At 37.0% G+C, this 20,152-nt stretch overlaps 2 protein-coding genes across 5 annotated transcripts in view; both read left to right on the top strand.

Moving 5' to 3' along the window:
- prr16 (proline rich 16) overlaps positions 1 to 11,499 on the top strand; it is a 32,593-nt gene extending 21,094 nt beyond the window's left edge. Inside the window, exon 4 of the mRNA XM_077562074.1 lies at positions 11,327 to 11,499. The gene's annotated coding sequence lies outside the window, so the exon portion shown is untranslated. The remainder of the gene's footprint in view (positions 1 to 11,326) is intronic.
- A 6,613-nt stretch (positions 11,500 to 18,112) lies between these two features.
- The window catches only part of sh2b3 (SH2B adaptor protein 3), a 45,718-nt gene continuing 43,678 nt past the window's right edge, over positions 18,113 to 20,152 (top strand). Inside the window, exons 1-2 of one of the 4 annotated variants that reach the window (XM_077561410.1) lie at positions 18,113 to 18,393; positions 18,775 to 18,868. In XM_077561410.1, the coding sequence (XP_077417536.1) occupies positions 18,832 to 18,868 (37 nt within the window). In that variant the 5' untranslated portion in view covers positions 18,113 to 18,393; positions 18,775 to 18,831. The remainder of the gene's footprint in view (positions 18,394 to 18,774; positions 18,869 to 20,152) is intronic. The other 3 variants (XM_077561408.1, XM_077561411.1, XM_077561407.1) reach the window with 3 other exon arrangements.

The raw sequence follows: 20,152 nt of genomic DNA, 5'->3' as shown, positions 1-20,152 counted from the left end.
ATTCATCATTTTCTTGCTTTGACATAAACAAATATCAATTCGGTAAAGTTAGAGGATAATTGCTTTTCAATTGTGCCTGGCAAAGGTCTGCAACAAAGGAAGTCAGATCTCATCATCTGTCGCGCAAACCAGGCAGAAAGCATTAATTTCCTCATAAAGCCGACGTAACATCACAGCTTTGCATTAGCATGTTTAACTCATTCACTGCCATTGACGGCTATAGACGTCAAAAATTCATTTGAACTATTTCTATTAGTTTCACATTTTTTCCCACTTTTCTTAACAAGAGTATGAAAACCTAGATTTTTTTTTTATTGTATTAGAACAGATATCAAGTTTGTGATTAATTGTGAGTTAACTAGTGAAGTCATGCGATTCATTTTGATTAAAAATTGTAATCGCCTAGCGCCCCTAATTTTTAATAATCTTTTCTTAAAAAAAAAAAAATAATAAAGATTATTAAAAAAATAAAGAAAGAAAAGATTATTAAAAATTGGGGGCATCAGGTGATTAAAATTTGTAATCGTAATTAATCGCATGACTTCACTAGTTAACTCACAATTAGTCACAAATTTTATATCTGTTCTAAATGTACAAAAAAAAATTCTAGGCTTTCATACTCTTGTTCAAAAAAATGGGGAAAAAAATGTTAAACTAATAGAAATAGGTCAAATTAATTTAAAAAAAATGGATTAAAAAAATTGTAATGTTTTTTTTGTGTATAATTATAATTTTTAATACTCTTTTCTTAAAAATAAAAAAAGATTATATATTTTTTTATGTTTTATGTTTGTTTAAGATAAAAGATTATTAAAAAATTAGGTGCATCAGGTGATTAAAAATTTTAATCGTAATTAATCGCATGACTTCACTAGTTAACTCACGATTAATCACAAATTTTATATCTGTTCTAAATGTACAAAAAAAAATTCTAGGCTTTCATACTCTTGTTCAAAAAAATGGGGAAAAAAATGTTAAACTAATAGAAATAGGTCAAATTAATTAAAAAAAAAAAAGGATTAAAAAAATTGTAATGTTTTTTTTGTTTATAATTATAATTTTTAATACTCTTTTCTTAAAAATAAAAAAAAAAGATTATAATTTTTTTTCAATGTTTTTTGTTTGTTTAAAATAAAAGATTATTTAAAAAATTAGGTGCATCAGGCGATTAAAATTTTTAATCGTAATTAATCGCATGACTTCACTAGTTAACTCACGATTAATCACAAATTTTATATCTGTTCTAAATGTACAAAAAAAAATGTAGGCTTTCATACTCTTGTTAAAAAAAATGGGGAAAGAAATGTTAAACTAATAGAAATAGGTCAAATTAATTAAAAAAAGGATTTAAAAAATTGTAATGTTTTTTTTGTTTATAATTATAATTTCTAATACTCTTTTCTTAAAAATAAAAAAAATAATATATATTTTTTTAATGTTTTTTGTTTGTTTAAAATAAAAGATTATTAAAAAATTAGGTGCATCAGGCGATTAAAATTTGTAATCGTAATTAATCGCATGATTTCATTAGTTAACTCGCGATTAATCACAAATTGTATATCTGTTCTAAATGTACAAAAAAAAAGGTTTTCATACTATTGTTAAAAAAATGGAAGAAAAAAGTTAAACTAATAGAAATAGTTAAAGTGATTTCTCTTCTGTCAATGGAAGTGAATGAGTTAATAGCGCTGCTGCGCTTGTGTGTGAACCGCGCGCATGTGACTTTCTAAATTGAGTGCGGAGGTGTGTGCGTGTGTGTAAAAACACATGTCCGGCGGTCCGAGTCGGGGAGACAGCATCCCCTGGAGTGTGCTGAGAATAGTAGCACCTTCCTTGCGGTGATGCCCTTAATTAGCTGCATTAGTCTACGGCAGATAACCAAAAGTGCCTCACACGACCTTTGCGCTGACATCGGGCCCGACTCAGCTAGAACCGCTGCACATTTTTTCATCCCAAACGAGGGAAGGAATAAAGTCAAGTAAATTGTGACGGAGTGAGAAATGTGGGGCAAATGCTGTGGCTTTTAGGAGCGGCAATGCGTTACATAAGCAATTTTCATGTTCATGTTCACCCACATCTGCCGTCTTGTTTGTCCATCTGCCAGCATGATTATGCAAAAAAACTGCTATAAAGTCAACTTAATGGAAAGATGCCGTGTGGTCCGAGTACATTATTACGTATCCAGGAATTTGACCTACTACGATGTTGTTGGAATTTAGCTTGCACATCTGTGTCTATTAATAGAAGTGTATAATATTCACTTGCAGTCTTGCCTTCTATTGCGTCAGAGAGAAATAGCAACAATTAGACGCTAAAGCAGACGGGTGAACACAATGTAGTAAAGCAAATGTAAATCACATTTGTTGCTACTTCTTGCCTAAAGTCAGCTGGGGTACGTTCAAGATTGCTCATGATTTTAAGAACATAAAGTCATAGTTGTTGCTCAGGGAGAAAAAATGATTGCATTAGACGTGACAATGTCTAGATTTCTACAACCTGACATTTGTGCTTAGTACATGTTTGGCTATATTGGAAAGAGGGAAGGAGATTAATGCACAGAAACAGTAGAGCTGTGTTTAAAAAAAATATATATAGATTTTCCTTTTCAAGCCTGATATAGATTCGTAAAACCATGAATCGGTTATTTTAATATCTGTTTTTCCCATAAATTCATAAGAAATAGAATTTTAAAGGCCTTTTATGTATCCTACTGTTTTTTTAAGTATTTTAAAAAATTTATCGCATTTTTAGATCATTCAGACTCTATTTAATTTGTATTTACAATCATTGAATTAGAATTATGAAAAAAATGTCGTCTCAACCTTGCTGGTGTCAATGTTCGTGCGTCACGTAAGTGATTATAACACGCTACTTTCATTAATAAACAAAATCATTTAACCAGTTACTATTTTTATCATGTCCTTGATATTTAATTAAGAATTGATGTTCCATGATAGGGGTGGGAATCTTTGAATGTCTCACAGTTCAATTCCGATTTTTGGGTCTGCCATTCGATTCAGAATCGATTTTTGATTAAGAATGATTTTTGCTTTAAAATGATTTGATTGACAATGATTTTTGTTTCAATCTATAGATATGCAAGGGATTGTAATGATCTACTCCAGTCTGCCTCGCTAATGCTAATTAGCGCGCTACTCGCGGCACTTTTATCACTCAAAAGAACAGCTCCACACTGCAAAAAAAAACAACTTTTAATGGAATAACTTGATTGTGACTTTTTCCTTCTACTCTCTAATGTGGCTACAACTACAACAGACCGCGTGGAACCACACTGCCCCTCAGTGGCCAACATGAACAGCGCTCCAAATAAAGGCACACACAAACAAAGGCAAGACAGTATAAAATAATTGAAATAAAATCGATTTTGGGACATTTAAAATCGATTCTGAATCATACTAAATGAGAATCGATTTTTTTGGGGGGGTCACACCCCTATTCCATAATTAATCAATATCGGATTGAAGTGAATCGGAAAGAAAATCGAAATTGAGGAAATTGGAATCGTCGTGACCCAGCCCTATAACACAGTGATGAAGTTAGACTTTTTGTCCAAATATGTTGAGTGAGTGAAGCAAGAGCCGACATGTGGGCCACCCAGCACTAGCCAAGTCTTCCATCTGCAGACATTCGGTGGCGGGCAGGTGTTTCCACATGTGCTGCTGCAGCCGGCTCTTAGTGCCTCCACAACGAGATGTCTGAAGGTCAAGGCGCGACGGCGGTGGCTGCCAAATTGGACAGGTGCAGGACTTCAAAGACGCATCAGGCTTATGTTTTTTTCCTTCCGAGGATGGAAAATGTCCAACTGCGCCATCTGCTCCGATCTGGCAGTACAGTACAGCCTCCTCCGATGTGCCGAGGTCTGATCCCAAATAGCCTTTTGTCACACATTTGCAGTCTGATGTTATGTAAATATAGCAGCCGGCGTAGTTTATTATAGTGGAACCTCCGAAAACAAAGATGGTATCTTCCGTGATGTTGAATTGCTGATGACGTGTTGTTTAACGCAGACAGACGCATGCTAGTCCTCCAGATGATGGCTCTCGTCAAGGCAAAACGATTGCATTGTTGACCTTGTACTATTTCAGGCTATTAAGTCTGGCGCCGTTGTGACACGGTACACTCACACACTTGAGATGAACGGCGCAGCGGGTTCTACAGAATGGCGTGCAGCCAGTATTCATTGATAGGCACAACACATTAGCACTTTGGCTGCCTTACTAGCTAATGTGCTAGTAGTGGAGAGAGGAAATTGAAACGGTTGATTTCAGCATTGGAAATTAAAAGGCAGGCGTCTACTTTGTTGTTTGTCCTTTTCAGGGCAACTTTTCCTTTCTTTCACATATCTACTTTATCGCAATTGCTTAGTGGTGGGAGGCTGGATCTCGCTTCAGTACTGACTGTTCCTGTGCGTTTTGGCCTCTTGGGGGCGGTGTGGCGCCGTGCATCCATGGCGTACATGCTTAAAGTGAGTCCAGAAGAAAGTTGCGATTGAATTCTATTCAACTAACTCGTTTTTCTCACATTGGGAAGAATTTGTGCCTTTGTGTGGTGTTATCTCACCCGTGGGTATGTTTTCCCACAACATTTGTGTGTGGATATTTGTTATTTGAAGTAAAAACACTCCCGAAGTTGATGCTAACTCCCTGTTAGCATTTGAATGGGATCCTCCCTTTGTTTTTAGCATTAGCGCTAGGCTAGCGATGTTTTAAAAAACGAAGCATGTTTTGTAAATAACGTCGTGTGTTCAGTTTTACAGTAAACTCCAACTGCGGTGTCATTAAACTGCTTAAATGACGGGACAACAGGATAACATACGCTACACACTTGCTAGTTGCTAATGCTGCGCAAGCAAAATGGTGCATTCAGGGTACTTTCAAAGCATGGAACACTTCGGTTTTCTTCAATAACGTTTTAAGGGGAAAATGAAAGGCCATTTGGTTCATTTGGCCGATGTTTGAAGGCCAATAATCGGCCGACTAATCGGTAGGGCTGGGAATCTTTGTCTCACGATTCGATTCCGATTTTTGGTTCTACGATTCGATTCAGAATCGATTATCAATTCAGAACGATTTTAGATAAAAAAAATGTATTTGAATGACAATGATTTCAATTTATAGATATGCAAAGAATTGTCATGATCTACTCCAGCCTGACTCGCTAATGCTAATTAGCGCGCTACTCGCGGCACTTTTATCACTCAAAAGAACGACTATTCATACATATATATATATGTATGTATATGTATATATTCATACGCTTCAGGAATGTACACAGAGAAGCATCTTAACATCCTACACTGCCAAAAAAAAAAAACTTATTGGAATAACTTGATCATGACTTTTTGCTTCTATGTGGCTACAACTTAACAGTGTATCAGAGCACGTGGAACCACACTGCCCCCAAGTGGCCAAATCGTGTAAAACATGAACAGTGCTCCCAATAAAGGCACATACAAACAAGGGCAAGACAGTATAAAATAATTTAAATAAAATCGATTTTGTGACAATTAAAATCGATTCAGAATCATACTAAATGAGAATCGCGATTCTTATGAGAATCTATTTTTTGGGCACATCATTAATAATCGGCGGCCGATTAATAGGTCAAGCCCTAATTAACTCCTACGCTGCCATAAATTCATTAAAAAAAGAAAAAGATTTTAGAAGAAGAAAAAAGAAATTAGGGGCGACAGGCGATTCAAATTTTTATTGTAACTAATCGCATGACTTCACTAGTTAACGCACGATTAATCACAAATTTGACATCTGTTCTAAATGTACAATAAAAAATGTCTAGGTTTTCATACTCTTGTCAACAAAAGTGGGAAAAAAAATTAACTAATGGAAATTGTTTAAATGATTTTTTTTACGTCTATAGCCGTCAATGGCAGTGAATGAGTTAATAGTAACTAGTCGTTTTCTGCCAGATGCGGAAGAAAGTCAAATATTTTCTGTATTCTAATGCCGTCTTGGCCACCCCCACAAAGGTGGGACAATGAGTGACCCGATGGTCTTAACCGGGTTCCAACTAGATAGGAAAATGCATCGGCTTCTCCCCACACAGAAGATTTTTGGCCATAAATATTGAACACGTTCATTATATGAAGACTGTCACTTTCTTTATGCGCATACCCGACTTAAGTGAATTTATCTTCATGTATCCGTCAAATCTTATCTGCTTTGACCAGAGTTTGCTGCGAGCAAGCGAGGTCGCCGGGTGTAACTTCAACTATTCAGTTCAATGAAACTTTAATTAAAGCCTTTCATCTGAGTCTGAGCCACGTCATGCCTTGCGCAGCCTTGTCAAATTAATGTTGGAACGCATGTTTGCGCCGTATCGCAATTTCCCTTAACATCTTCCGTATTAGCTCCTGGATTTGGGGAAAGAGTTGGCGGATCCGCACCGCCTCCGTTGTGAGTCAGGACTGAGTCAGGCGTGTTGACCTACTCCCCGCAGCTCCCCGGAGCCCACCTCTCGCTTTCTTCACGTCCCAGCCCCCTTTTTTTTTGGACGACGCACGACTCCCACTTGCCAACAATCTCGGCGGTATTTTCCGAGCACGTACGCGCACGATACGTGGCAGCCTTTCAAACGACGTCTTTCATCAAGCGAGCCCGTTGCGCTTGTTTGTCTTTAAATTACGAATTGGAGCCTCTCGCTCATTACGCCGCTGCTGATAAATGACACCGCGGTTGCCGCGTGTGTTTTCACTTCGCGATGGAGTGTAAAAGCTAATTGGGCAAATGATTACACCTGCTGCTTCTATAATTAAGTAGAACACGCTGTGTAGCCAAACGCTGTGTCCTCTCAGCGAAGAGAGGAAAATGGCTTGGAAAAATGTTGGGACATTGATAGGCAGTGGACAAAAAAACACGGGCCGGTACAACCTCTGATTAATTCCGTGTAATTGAGACACCCTAATTGAGAGCGTTCTTGCATTGACATCAGAAATAATCCAGGAAAATCTGTACAGATTTTAATGACTTTATTGATGACACCCAAAAGCATGAGTTGTTTATCTTGGACATTGTGACATCATATCTGAAGGTTTGAAGACAGTCAATGAGTATACTATAATACTCAATGCTGATCTCACTTTTTTTTTTATGGATAAATGACCTTGACTTGGCTATTTCATTAGCATGTCTTTAACTCATTTACTGCCATTGACGGCTATAAACGTCAAAAATTCATTTGAACTATTTCTATTAGTTTAACATTTTTTCCACTTTTGTTAACAAGAGTATAAAAACCCAGAATTTTTTATTGTTCATTTAGAACAGATGTAAAATTTGTGATTAATCTTGAGTTAACTATTAAAGTCATGCGATTAATTACGATTAAAATTGTAATCACTTGATGCTCCAAATTTTTTATCTTTTCTTTTTAATTCATTCACTGCCATTGACGGCTATAAACGTGAAAAATTCATTTGAACTATTTCTATTAGTTTAACATTTTTTTCCACTTTTGTTAACAAGAGTATGAAAACCTAGAATTTTTTTATTTTTACATTTAGAACAGATATAAAATTTGTGATTAATCGTGAGTTAACTAGTAAAATCATGCGATTAATTACGATTAAAATTGTAATCACCTGGTGCTCCAAATTTTTTATCTTTTCTTTTTAATTCATTCACTGCCATTGACAGCTATAAACGTGAAAAATTCATTTGAACTATTTCTATTAGTTTAACATTTTTTTCCACTTTTGTTAATAAGAGTATGAAAACCTAGAATTTTTTTATTTTTACATTTAGAACAGATATAAAATTTGTGATTAATCTTGAGTTAACTAGTGAAACCATGCGATTAATTACGATTACAAATTCTAATCGCCTGATGCCCCTAATTTTTTATTATCTTTTTAAAAATCTTTTCTTTAAAAAAAAAAAAAAGAAGAAGACAAGATTATTAAAAATAAGGGGCGTCAGGTGATTAAAATTAATTATAATTAATCGCGTGACTTCACTCATTAATTCACGATTAAAAAACAACAACAAAAGATTATAAAAAATTAGGCATCAATGGCAGTGAATGAGTTAAAATGTAAAAGTTTTTTGCTTTAGAGTCAAAGTTTAAAGCCCAGTTTAAAATGGCGCACGACAGTACCCGACAAAGAACGCAAACCTATGAGTTTGGCTTACTTTTGTCGGATATTATCCAAAATATATCATTCTAGTCTTTCCATAAAGAAGTAATGTTCAAACATGAATTTTCTGAATCAATATGACAACTGACATGGACTACTTTGGTACTTGATCTGTGTTTTATGTCAAAATCAATAGGCTTTTTTTAAAAATAATTAAATAATGACAGACATTGGACCCCAGCTCTTCATAATCTTTCAAAATGTAAAAGTTTGAAATCCGGTAGAACCCTGACAAGAAACCCGAACTGACCTAATCTTTTATTGTCTTCCATGTTTTGGGTAATGACCAAAAATCAATTTGATTTTCATTTTGTAACTCAGTGTTGTGATTGATCGATGACCACAGACATGCTGTAATTTAACTCTTGATCTTTTTTTTTTTTACATCATAAAATTTTGTTGTTGTTGTTTTTTTATAAAAGTGTTGAATAAGGTTTGCTTTTCCTGTAGAGAAATAACTGGTTTAAAATCCAGAGTTTTTTTTTAATCACTATATGAATACAATGTACGAAAACACCAATCACTGGTTAATAAACAGTAATCGAGGTAAAAACATGCTTTTGTAATACACTTTAATGCAAAATTAAAATAAATCCAATTAATCGATTGAATAATCAATAAATTAATCGATTCTAAAAATATTGGATAGTGGGAGCACGAACTTAATCTGTAAATTTTTAAAACTGGAGATTTCCCACACATGAGATGTTTGATTATTTCGAATTGTCCACTTGACCGTTTTTTGTGATTGGAGGGGAATCGAGGCCCAAATAAGGCCCGTTTGTTGACATTTGTGTATCCCATTTTAGCTTGTATCTTGGCTCTGAAATTAAAAGGCTCTTCTTGCTTTGCTATAAAGAAGATTGTTAGGGAATGGGAGCGCTTAGCACAGACCATTTACCGAGCTTATCTGACCTCTCGGCTCAGAAACCCTTCAAAATCAATCGGCCTCTTGCCCTGACATCCTTGTAAAAACGAATACCAGCTTGAGAGCTTAACGTTTGATTTGTCGGCCGCGTCTTAAAAACGTCAAACGGCGCTTCACACTCTCGGTGCCTCTTTGTCTATTTTCCTCCCATTTTGCAACCTGGCAAGCGCACGCCGCTCCATAAAAGTGTGCAATAAAGCGCAATAAAGGTGTCAGGAGTGAGCTACACACAAAACGCTTGGGCGGTGAATATTAATTAGCCGCCGCGTCTCCTGCTCATCGTCTGCCAAGAGCTCGTCCATGCCTTTGTTTTTATCACATTTTAGTGGACTGATTGAAAAAGACAGCGTTGGAAGCGAATCGTCAAAGCAAAGTAATTGAAGCCTTGTGTGCCTAGAAGTTTGCATAAACGATGTGGAAAGTTCATTAACTTTCAAAGTGCACATTTGGCTGGAGTGAGTAATACTTGTCCTGGCTATATGTCATAACCACAAATACTGCATTTTCTCAATATAAACGTATCAAATGTACTTCAATGACCATTGGAAAAGCAATTATCTGTCCTTTTATTAGGGTTGTGGGTTATCACCCTGGAAAGAAAACTCAATTCGACACAATTCGAACCCCCAGCCTCAGAACTGTCAGGCCCATGTGTCTGGTCACCTTCACGCTGGAAAACATTTATTTAATGTGTTGTGGTGACGGAAATACCAATAATCTGTTGCAGCCTTCCCGGAAAACCATCAATGTAACGTTAAAATAAATGTCGAATAATCAGCATTTTTTAAAGATTTTTTTCTCCGATGCATTTCAATTGATATCAATCATATGTGGGTTTTTGTATCCGTGAGGCAGCCGGTCGACTGAAGAGTAAATATAAGAGTTATTTAAATAGATGTATTGATCTCATGAGCGAATCGGTGATCTTTTTTTTTTAACTCATTGATCAGTGATTGGCAAAAAAAAATCCTGATTTTATCAAGCCTAATTAAAAACCAATAGTGATAACATGATTACATGGAATTTAAAGAATTATCATGATTAATTAATTGCAGTGCTTTCCGTATTCTGCAGGAATAGTAGTTATTCTTCACAGAGGATAAAGAATATATCTCTGTCAGCACTCATATTGTGTTCAAGCATTGTAACAGTGCCACTTAGATACTATTTGTTGGAATTTTCTAATGTGTTAGCATTAAGCTCGTGGATTTAACTGCAGGTATGTAAATGTTTTAAATACACCAAGTTAATTCTCTTTGTTTGACGCTCATTTTGACGGTTAAATGATTAAAAACTCATTCAAACCCAAAAACGTATAAATATGTTTTTTTTAATACTTTGTCCTTCACTCCCAAAAAACATATTTTAGTTTGTTTGTTTTATGCTAGAGCATACAAAAGGCTTTGATGCAGCTTCTGACATGAAGAGGTCGCTTAAAGCAATGGTCGTTTTTTTTTTACCAAAACACGGCCAGCAGGTGGCAGTGGAGCATAAGAGATCATCCAGGGCCAACAAGGTTTTCAACAGGTTTGTCGAATAATGATGAAACTTGGCTATATTCTAATGCTAATTGCTGCAAAACGGAAACAGATACAAATATACTGAAAGAGGAGACTGTCATCTTTCTTTTGGTAGGTTTCATGTTTTTATAGCAATAGAACACAATATTATGTGGGCCTCGTAAAATCAGTCAAAATCCAGTAAAACAACCGGGAGCGAAGGGGGTTGCTTCAGTGAAAAGATGTTCACCGCGCTAGTAGTCCATGGCAGATTCACAGCCACAGCTTTGAGAGAAATACGCTAGATAAACGTGTGCGTTTGTCCCCCTCTTGAGATGTACAAAAGCACATGAATGAGCGTGCGTGGAGATTTTTACGCTCCTTCGGGGGTGGTTAAAGCTTTCTGGCATCTGCTGCACCTCAGTAGAAGACGTCACCTCTGCAGACATGATCTTGTGCTCGTTGAAGCGACACAACAAGATGACAAAAGAGGGTATTTAAAGAGCGCCACGGGTCACAGATTGTCTCGTCACTAAGACTTTTTTTTTTCTTTTTTTTAAAGAAATGCTCCAGATGGCTCACCCGCTATTAACGTTCCATGTGCGTGACGTGTTTCTTGATACTTTCATTTCCCACAGTGCAAATAGCGGTCGCGGCGACCACTCAGTCAAGTGGCCCTCGTCTGTGTTCCTTCTAATGCCTTTGCTCTCTTTCATTCCCGTGCAGGTCCCTCTGAGACCCGATAGCTACTTCTGCGGAGGATTTGCCGGAGAGCGGAAGCCAAGCATCTATCTTATTTTTGACGGCTCTCTGCCAACGGGAGATAAATCCAACCTTTGGATTCTGAGCATCTGAAAAAGAAAAAAAAAATGAAATAACCCTGATGGAGGAACATTGAAATGAAGATGGGGTGGGGGGGGGGGGTGCTGTTGCGGTCCTCACAAAGTCAGCAAACTTTATTAACATACATTTTTTAAATGACAGTTTGTCAAAGCGGTTCACAAACAAACATTTATTTTTACATTTTTAAATAGGAAGCCAACCCAAAAGTTTTCTCGACAATAATAACATGGCGTTCTAATTCTAATATTGTGTTTATGGAATATGAACGAAGCAGCAAAATCCACCTGTTCTTAATCCAGCTCATCTGGCGGCCATTTTGCCACTTGCTGTTTGACCAAAAATGACATCATAGCCCGTGTCCAAATTCACAAGGCTGGATCCTCCGAAGGCCGAATTTGTCAGCTGCATGACGTCACTCCCGACGCAACTCGACAGCACGCGCGAGGACCCAGATTTGTTAATTCGGACACGGGCGGTGTTTATCAGGACTCAGCTAACGACCAATCACGACTGTGAGATGGATAAAAACTACAAATGCAAGATTACAAAATACCGTTTGGCTGTATTGGTTCAATTTCCCATAATTAATGAATCAACTAACTGTTTAGTTGTTAATTAACCGTTGGAGGGATTTCTCTAATCTCTGGTGCTTTTGAACTTGGCCCAATCAATCTGTGCTACTCAATTTAAACCCATTTGAGCTTCCTGGCTCCAGTTCTACATCAACAAACAGAACCAATATAATTTTCTTTCTTTATTTTTTTTCACATTACAATACTCACAGGCATATATATTCTTGGTCCTCTGCGAAGACTACTGGTGAACCCCTGCACCGTGTGTATCTGTATATCTGTGATATACTGCCCCCAGGTGGCCGAGGCTTGAACACCAGAAGAAGAAACACGTGCCTCAACGTGCTGATGTATTTTATTCTGATAGAATGTCATCATAGCGCGATTCATTTTTTGGCAATATTCAAAAATGTTACACTAACATTGATTCAACCCAATGGCTTTGTGGGGACTCCACAGTGACATCTGCCTCCGTTCTATTAACTCATTCACTGCCATTGACGGCTACAGACGTCAAAAATTAATTTGAACTATTTCTATTAGTTTAACATTTTTCCCCCATTTTTTTAACAAGAGTATGTAAGCCTAGATTTTTTTTTTTTTTACATTTAGAACAGATATAAAATTTGTGATTAATCGTGAGTTAACTAGTGAAGTCATGCGATTAATTACGATTACAAATTTTAATCACCTGATGCCCCTGATTTTTAATAATCTTTTCTTTATTTATTTATTTAATAATCTTTATTATTATTTTTGAAAGAAAAGATTATTAAAAATTAGGGGCCTGAGGCGATTACAATTTTTAATCGTAATTAATCAATCGCATGACTGCACTAGTTAACTCATGATTAATCACACATTTTATATCTGTTCTAAATGTACAATAATTTTCTTCTAGGTTTTCATACTCTTGTTAACAAAAGTGGGAAAAATGTTAAACTAATAGAAATAGTTCAAATGAATTTTTGACGTCTATAGCCGTCAATGGCAGTGAATGAGTTAAAAGATGGTTAGAAAACTGTCAGTGGACGCTGTTGTGAGTTCAGTCAACTGAAGGACATTTTGAATCATGCGCAGAGATGGAAATTAACTTTAAAAAGTTGAAGTGTGTATTTGATTGTGTTTTGAGAGGTGTTCTGTGCTGGACTGAAGCCAAGTAAAACTGATGTCGCGTCGGTACGCACCGTATGTCACCCATTTCACTATTATGGACACAGATTGTTGAGGAAGTATTAATTTGCATCAAATATTCCTTTCTATACAAATCTACACGAGCATGTTTGATATATCGTGTCGCTTTATATTTCAGGCCTTTTTTCTAACAGAGACTTTTAACGTTTGAATAGAGGATATTTTTGATATGGCGTCTTGAAGACTGAGAGGTGTCGATAACTAAGCGCTATCACCGGGAGGCGCTTTACAGACGTGGCGGCATTGTGCGAGCGAGCGCGAAGAATATCAATGGTGCGAGGCGAGAATGTGTTGTGCTGCGAATGAATGCGAACACTCACCTTGTACACGCTGACTTTTCCCGATGCATTTGTTTGTTTTCTTTGCTTCTCACACTGCCAACTTGATAACAGGTCCTACATTCTCAATTGTTTCAATACAGCTGAACCTCTAAAGTCCAATGTCCCTGAGGTCGTTTAATTTGGAATTTGACTAAGAATTTCAAGTTGCTGGATTATTATTTGTTTAACCATTTCAATTCATCCCATCAGAAATGTTGCTCAGTGCTGACGATTAAAAGATTTCGGAGATTTGAGCGTCCTACTCCACTAGCAGGGTTATTTTTCCCCTTGATGGAGGAATTACACCTACTGTATGTAGATACAAAAACTTTTTGTCAAGTGAAATATCCACAGATATTAATTCATTAACTGTGGACACATGGTTTTCTTTTTCTTTGTCTTTTTTAGTGATTATGGTCCAGACCTAGCCTGGAAATCCAAACTCTCTCCGCACCGCCCTATCAGTCGCATTTCTGAGGCGGGGCAAACCTGAGCTAACAGACAGTGGAATGAACCAATGAGCGAAGAGCGGAGTGACATCAGAAAAGCCGCTCCTTGAAGTCTATTTTTTATCTCCTTTTTTTGTGTGTGGAGACGGAGTAAAAATCCAACATGGCTACTAACCGAAGAGAGACAGTAGTTAATGATTTATGTCGTTGTTGCGGGAAAAACTTGAAGAGTGACGTTGCTCACAAAGACGACGTCACGCAAATAGTCGAATTTGATTGGCCAGCCTGTTTTTGGACGCCTGCCAGACCCAAGTGGGTGTGGCTTGCCAGGCTAGTCCTGACCTTGGTAATCAACAAAGGTTGAAGTGAGGCGAAATGCAGCGACCTCTACGTTGATGAGACCATTTAAACCACAACTTAAATGATGGTGGGGGCCATCATTTTTCATCAGCACTACCAGGAGGTCACATAAGACAAATGATTAAACAGACATATGACAAAAATGCCATTTTTAAACCAAATACTTTGTTTGTTTGTTTTACTGTAACGTGTACAATACAGTAAAACCCTTTTTTGTGTAATGGTAATTGAGTGCTACAACGTGATGTCTGCCCTCTAGCGGTGAAAGATATTATTACAACTCCGAATTGAAACAGTAGAGGAAACATGGAAAGAAAGTTCATAAATCAATTGAGAGGCCACACAGTGTGAATGCAGGCTGAATGCGGTCCGTGGGCCACCATGCAGTTGCCCATCCCTGATATAGTCTACATACAAGTAAATGGCACAACATAGGAGAGCAACTTCTTTAAGTCCAGAGTCAGCACTGCAGTTATTTTACATAAAAAAAAGAGGACACATTGCTTTAAAGACAACAATGTCACAATTCTGAATAAGGAGGACCCCTTGTTTGACAAGAGGGAAAGAAACCATCTAGTTAAGCATCAATTATCGTCTGCTTAGAGCAATCCTGACACCTGTCCCCCAAAGATTGTCTCATTCCAAAAAAAAGAGTTGCCGCTTAATGAGCTGTTATGCCACCAGGCAGGTAAACAACCTATTGGTATGCAGGATGGCCATTCACCAGCCACGCTGAGCAACAACAACCTTATTGTGACCACCCGCAGGCAGCAACACCCATTAGAGACATAAATAGGGAGAGTCCAGGCTTAAAAGGTTAGTCGACTTCAACAGACAAGAGGAGTGTTGTTGCCTCAATTCAACCTTTGTGGGTTATACTAAAAAGAAGCACCACACCCACTGTAGACATAACGTGTGAGACCTTATTGTCCCTCACGAGTCCTCCGTTTAGCACGCGTCAATCAAGAATAAAAATAAAGAAATATAAAGTTCACTCCTTATTTCTTGTCATGTTAAAATTAACCCATTTTTAGGCCTTGTCTCATACAAGTGAGCGACTGTATACCCCGCGCCACATACTAGCGGGTCAATGAGGAAGTCAGATTTTCGTTACCATGACGACACGGGGCAGAACCTTGACTACAGCCTTGTCGACTCTTCTCGTGAGACTGGAAAAGCAAGCGAATGATAAGAGAGAGAAAAATATACAAACAAATCGGGATACCATCAGATTGTGTTCAACTTTAGAGGTTCCTCTGTATTGTTTTAGCTGAGTCTTAAAATCTGTTTCTCCGTCCAACTAATGAATCGAAATGAAACATAATATAAATACATGATTAAAAGTCCTTTTGAATGAGGCAACATGAGACTCATGCATTCATCAGTTTTTTTCCCCCTCCACATCAAGATTCAAAGAAAACTGTAATGTCTCAAAGAAATCTGTTATATTTTTGCTGTACGTGTTTGCCAATGGATGGAAAAGAGATTATAAGAAGTAAACACTTTGCACTTGATGTCTCTTCTCTTCTTTTTGTTGCTTAATTGTCATCTGCTGTGCTCCTCCCATCCCTCAAAAAATTAAAAAAAATAAAATACATTTTAAACAGCGTTAACGAAATGATCTGCCTGACAGTCGCTCTGATTCAAAGCAACTTTTTTCAAGCGAAATGAAAATGACATCGCCATCCGTAGCAGTTAATTGGAGATTAGTGCGATGAAAGTGTCGGGGTTGCCGCGCAGTGCTAAAGGCCATCGGCTCTCTGCGGAAGACGAAACAAATGCACGGTCAGCGGCGTAGTGGCAGTGCGCCATCGTAAAATATGAAGGTCAGGGTTGGAGGAGTTAAGCGGGTGAGAATGTCAACAGTTAGAATTCGTCAACCTGAATCTTGTGTTGAAATTCAATTAGGGGGAAGTCAACCCCAAAACGGTCTTGACAATATTATGATGTAAGACTAGTGGGGTCGCATAGAACATATTATAAATATTTTTTAGGGGTTGAGTTCCCTAATCTTATATATTTCCAGATATTTTGCATACTTTTTCTTTCATATGTGCTGTCCACTGTGCTGCCCTTCATTAATTAGACCATTTTGGTTCCATTTTGAACTTTCACCAAATAAATGGTACATGTCTACGGAAGCGTATTGCATTCACTTGAAAAAAAAAAACGTCCTGTTTTTCTGACAATTTTTTTGGGGGGAGCGTTGTTTCTTTGAATATTTTTTCCCCTGTTTTTTTTAATAATTTTTTTCTGTTTTTTAAAAATATATATTTTCCTCTGTTTTTCTGAATAATTTTTTTTCTGTTTTTCGGAGTAATTTTTCCCATTTTTTTTTTTTTTACAAAGATTTTTTTCCTGTTTTTCTGAATATTTTTTTCTCCTGTTTTTCGGAATATTTTTTTTCAGCCTGTTTTTCGGAATATTTTTTTGACAAAAAAAAATTCTGTAAAACTGAAAAAAAATATTCTGAAAAACAGAAAGAAAAAAAATACTCAAAAAAACAAAGCAACCCCAAAAAAATAGTCAAAAACTGGAGTTTTTTTTTTTCCCAAGTGAATGCAATACGCTTCCGTACATGTCTAACGTGCAGTATCAAATCCGGAATCACTTGAAGGCAACTTTGTATTTCCTCACAAGGCCTCGTTTTCCTGTCAGAATGTTTGTTTTGATTTTTGTGAACTCACATCTGTGCTACATCAAACAAATGCGCATAGTGGCAAGTGTTCATTCATGCACGTCACTGACTGACTGAAGGCTCTGCAGGGCAAAACATGACAATGCTTCTACGCGGAAGCAACAAATGTTGCATACCCCGGGGGCGACAACGTATATCCATATATGGTACTATACTACATGAATATGTGTGTGTTTCCTCAATGTTTCTTTTCTCTCGTGAAACCTTTCAGATTTATAATTATTTAAAACGTTTTTTTTTTTTTTTTGTCCTACAAATTACACGTCTTAAATGTAATTGAAATTGAAAAAGAAAAATAACAGCAATTGGTCTGTGAAAATAGAAAAGAGTCTTTCACAAAATGTAATTGCATTAACGTGATGCTGTACTGGCACTGGATTCACAACATTATGTTAAATGTCAAATGCTGCAGTCAAAAGTTTCTACGAATATTATAGAATTTAAGTGATTAACTCATTATTAATTGTCACATTATTAGGTGCGCCAGTAAATTATTTTGTTGCATTTATAAAATGATAAATCCCATTTTAATTTAGAGACGCAGTCAATTCCCACTATTTGCGACAGAAAAGGACAAGCCATCCACAAATACAGAAACTCCGTGAATAACTGATGCTCCTTGAGAACCACTTCTTTACACCATGGGTGTCAAACTCATTTTTGTCACAGGCCACTTTATAGTTAGTTTATAGTTTAGAGGGCTGTTTAAGGGTGAAACAAAATAAATGTTTACTCGTCTCGTCGTACTGTTATTACATACACAGCACAATGATGGCTTGCTAGTTTTGAAATATGAAGTCAAGGATGTGTTCAATTATTATTCAAGTTACTGTTAAAAATGGTAACCCAAAATTATTACGCATAACAGTTTGAAATGTTTGGTATAGATAGGTTTATGGGAGGTTAGCAGGCCGCATAAAATGATGTGGCGGGCCAGATCTGGCCCCAGGCCTTGAGTTTGACACCTGCATTACGAATAAGTGGGGATTGTGTCAACAACGCACGTACATACATTTTTTAAATTCAGCTTTTGTATTATGTTGTTGAATTGTTACATAATAATAATAATAATAATAATAATTATTTGTATTGTATAAATGTTTTTTTTAAACACTACTGCGGTCTCCCCACTGTTCCAAGAGGTGCGCTCGTTTTTGTTACCGGCCATCTGCATTCCGTCATACCAGTATGAGAAGGAAGCCCACTCACAATCCCCGCCCATCTGGCTGGCCGGTCTGAAACCAACACTAGCGCTTCTTATGTAGGTCACGTGACATGGGAAAAATGGAAGAAAGAAGGCGGATAGATGGACAACGCTACGAGGACTTGCTCCAGGACAAACATCTCGACACATCGGGTAATGTGATTCCAAATAATAAACAAGTGGACGTCGTAAAATGGACGCTTAACACAAGCTAAGCTTTCATGCGTTGGGTAAACTCTAAAACGCTTTATCGCTGTAAATGATCTGCCCGTCAAAGTGGCGAAAAGTATCTTGCTACAAAACCCAAAATGATCTACTTCCACACACTTAAGCGATGTTTTCTGTTTCTTCTTTTTGCATCGCCGTTTTTGTGTCTGTGTGTGTGTGTGTTTTTTACAGTCGGAAAAGTGCTGATGCGTCAAAAGATGCTGACAAAGCCAGTGAATCATTTGTGGGGGGGGGGGGGGGGGGGGGCAGCTCACGTTATTTGTCCAACCAAACGTGAAACGTGTTTTTCCTCATTTTTTTTGTCAGGGTGTTATTGAAAATGGCCTTATACTTGAAATACGAACTATGGACGCTTGGAATTAAATGAACAGCCGCGATGGAAGCAAGAAAACACGTACACGTAAGTGACTTTGTTTGCATGAGGGTGAAATATTACTTTATTTTATATTTGAATTTATGATGGATTTTTCTTCTCTTCCAGTAAATGAATTAAATTAAATTAAATTATGTATGGCAACACGTTGTTCTACGTTCCAAGTTCTGGGTTGGACTCTCGAGTTCATCCTTGCGTGTGGCTAGTTGCTCCCACATCCCAAAAACATTTTAGGTTCATTGAAGTCTTTAAATTCCCATTTTCAAATAGTCATAATAGTGAATGACTTTAGGGCTTGACAATTAATCAAATTCAAGCCGTTTATTAATTTGCCTTTACAGTATTTTAGCATAAGCCCTGCCACCACTTACCGTAATCCCAAATACATTTCAGGATTTCTAGTATACTTTTCCTGACATTTTCTTTCTTTTTAGTACAAGCCAAAGCTTTTGTGCTAACATTATTTAATATTTGGAACTGTTCATCATTCCCTCCCACCTAATGCACAATTTCCAACTGAAAAAAAGCAAAACAAAGGGATTTTCAAACTTTTTGGGTCCAAGGATGCCTTTACAGAGGATTGTGCATTTTTTTTCAAGGACCAGAAGATTTTTTTTTTTTTAACATTAAGACATCATTTATTGAATATTATTTTGCAGACGCCAATCTATAACTCTCTGCAACTGACAATCACTGATCTAAACACATGGTTCAAGCGGATGTGTTCACCGTGACTGGAGTTGTTTACTTAAGGTAGTGACCCAGTTTACGACCGCACTTGTTATCCCAAAGCAAACTTTATCCTGTTGTGAAATAGATTTTAATCACCTAAATCATACGTGTCAAATTCATGGCTCGGGCGGAGTCCAGTGCTCACCAGCGACATCATTTTTTGGGGTCATTTCTTGGTTCTTATTTTCATTTTGGCAAAAAAAAACAGTACCAAAATCGCATATATATTTTTTCTAAGTTAAAAAAAAAAACTCTTACAAGCTTTTTTTTTTTCCTACCACCAATACGTTTTAATATACACTAAATTTAACAATAGTATTTTAAATTAAATCAGACTAAAAAAAAAAATTTAAGTCAAAATAAAGTCTCCCTATAGATTTGCAAGGATGAGTTTCCCACTCAGACAAATGTTACTGCAGTCGCATTGCCACCCTTTGTAGAAATAAATTGGAGGAAAGATCCAGAAGGAAAGAGTGTAAAAGGCAGAAATGTCCAAAGGCAGCAACTCTCCTCTCATTCGCTGACACCCACGTCACTCACCAGGCCAAACAATGCCTTTTAAAGCCGTACATATTTAAA

This window comes from Vanacampus margaritifer, chromosome 3, assembly GCF_051991255.1.
Source record: "Vanacampus margaritifer isolate UIUO_Vmar chromosome 3, RoL_Vmar_1.0, whole genome shotgun sequence".
NCBI lineage: Eukaryota > Metazoa > Chordata > Actinopteri > Syngnathiformes > Syngnathidae > Vanacampus > Vanacampus margaritifer.
Note: the sequence above shows the minus strand (reverse complement) of the source record. Positions and strands in the feature narration are given on the sequence as shown.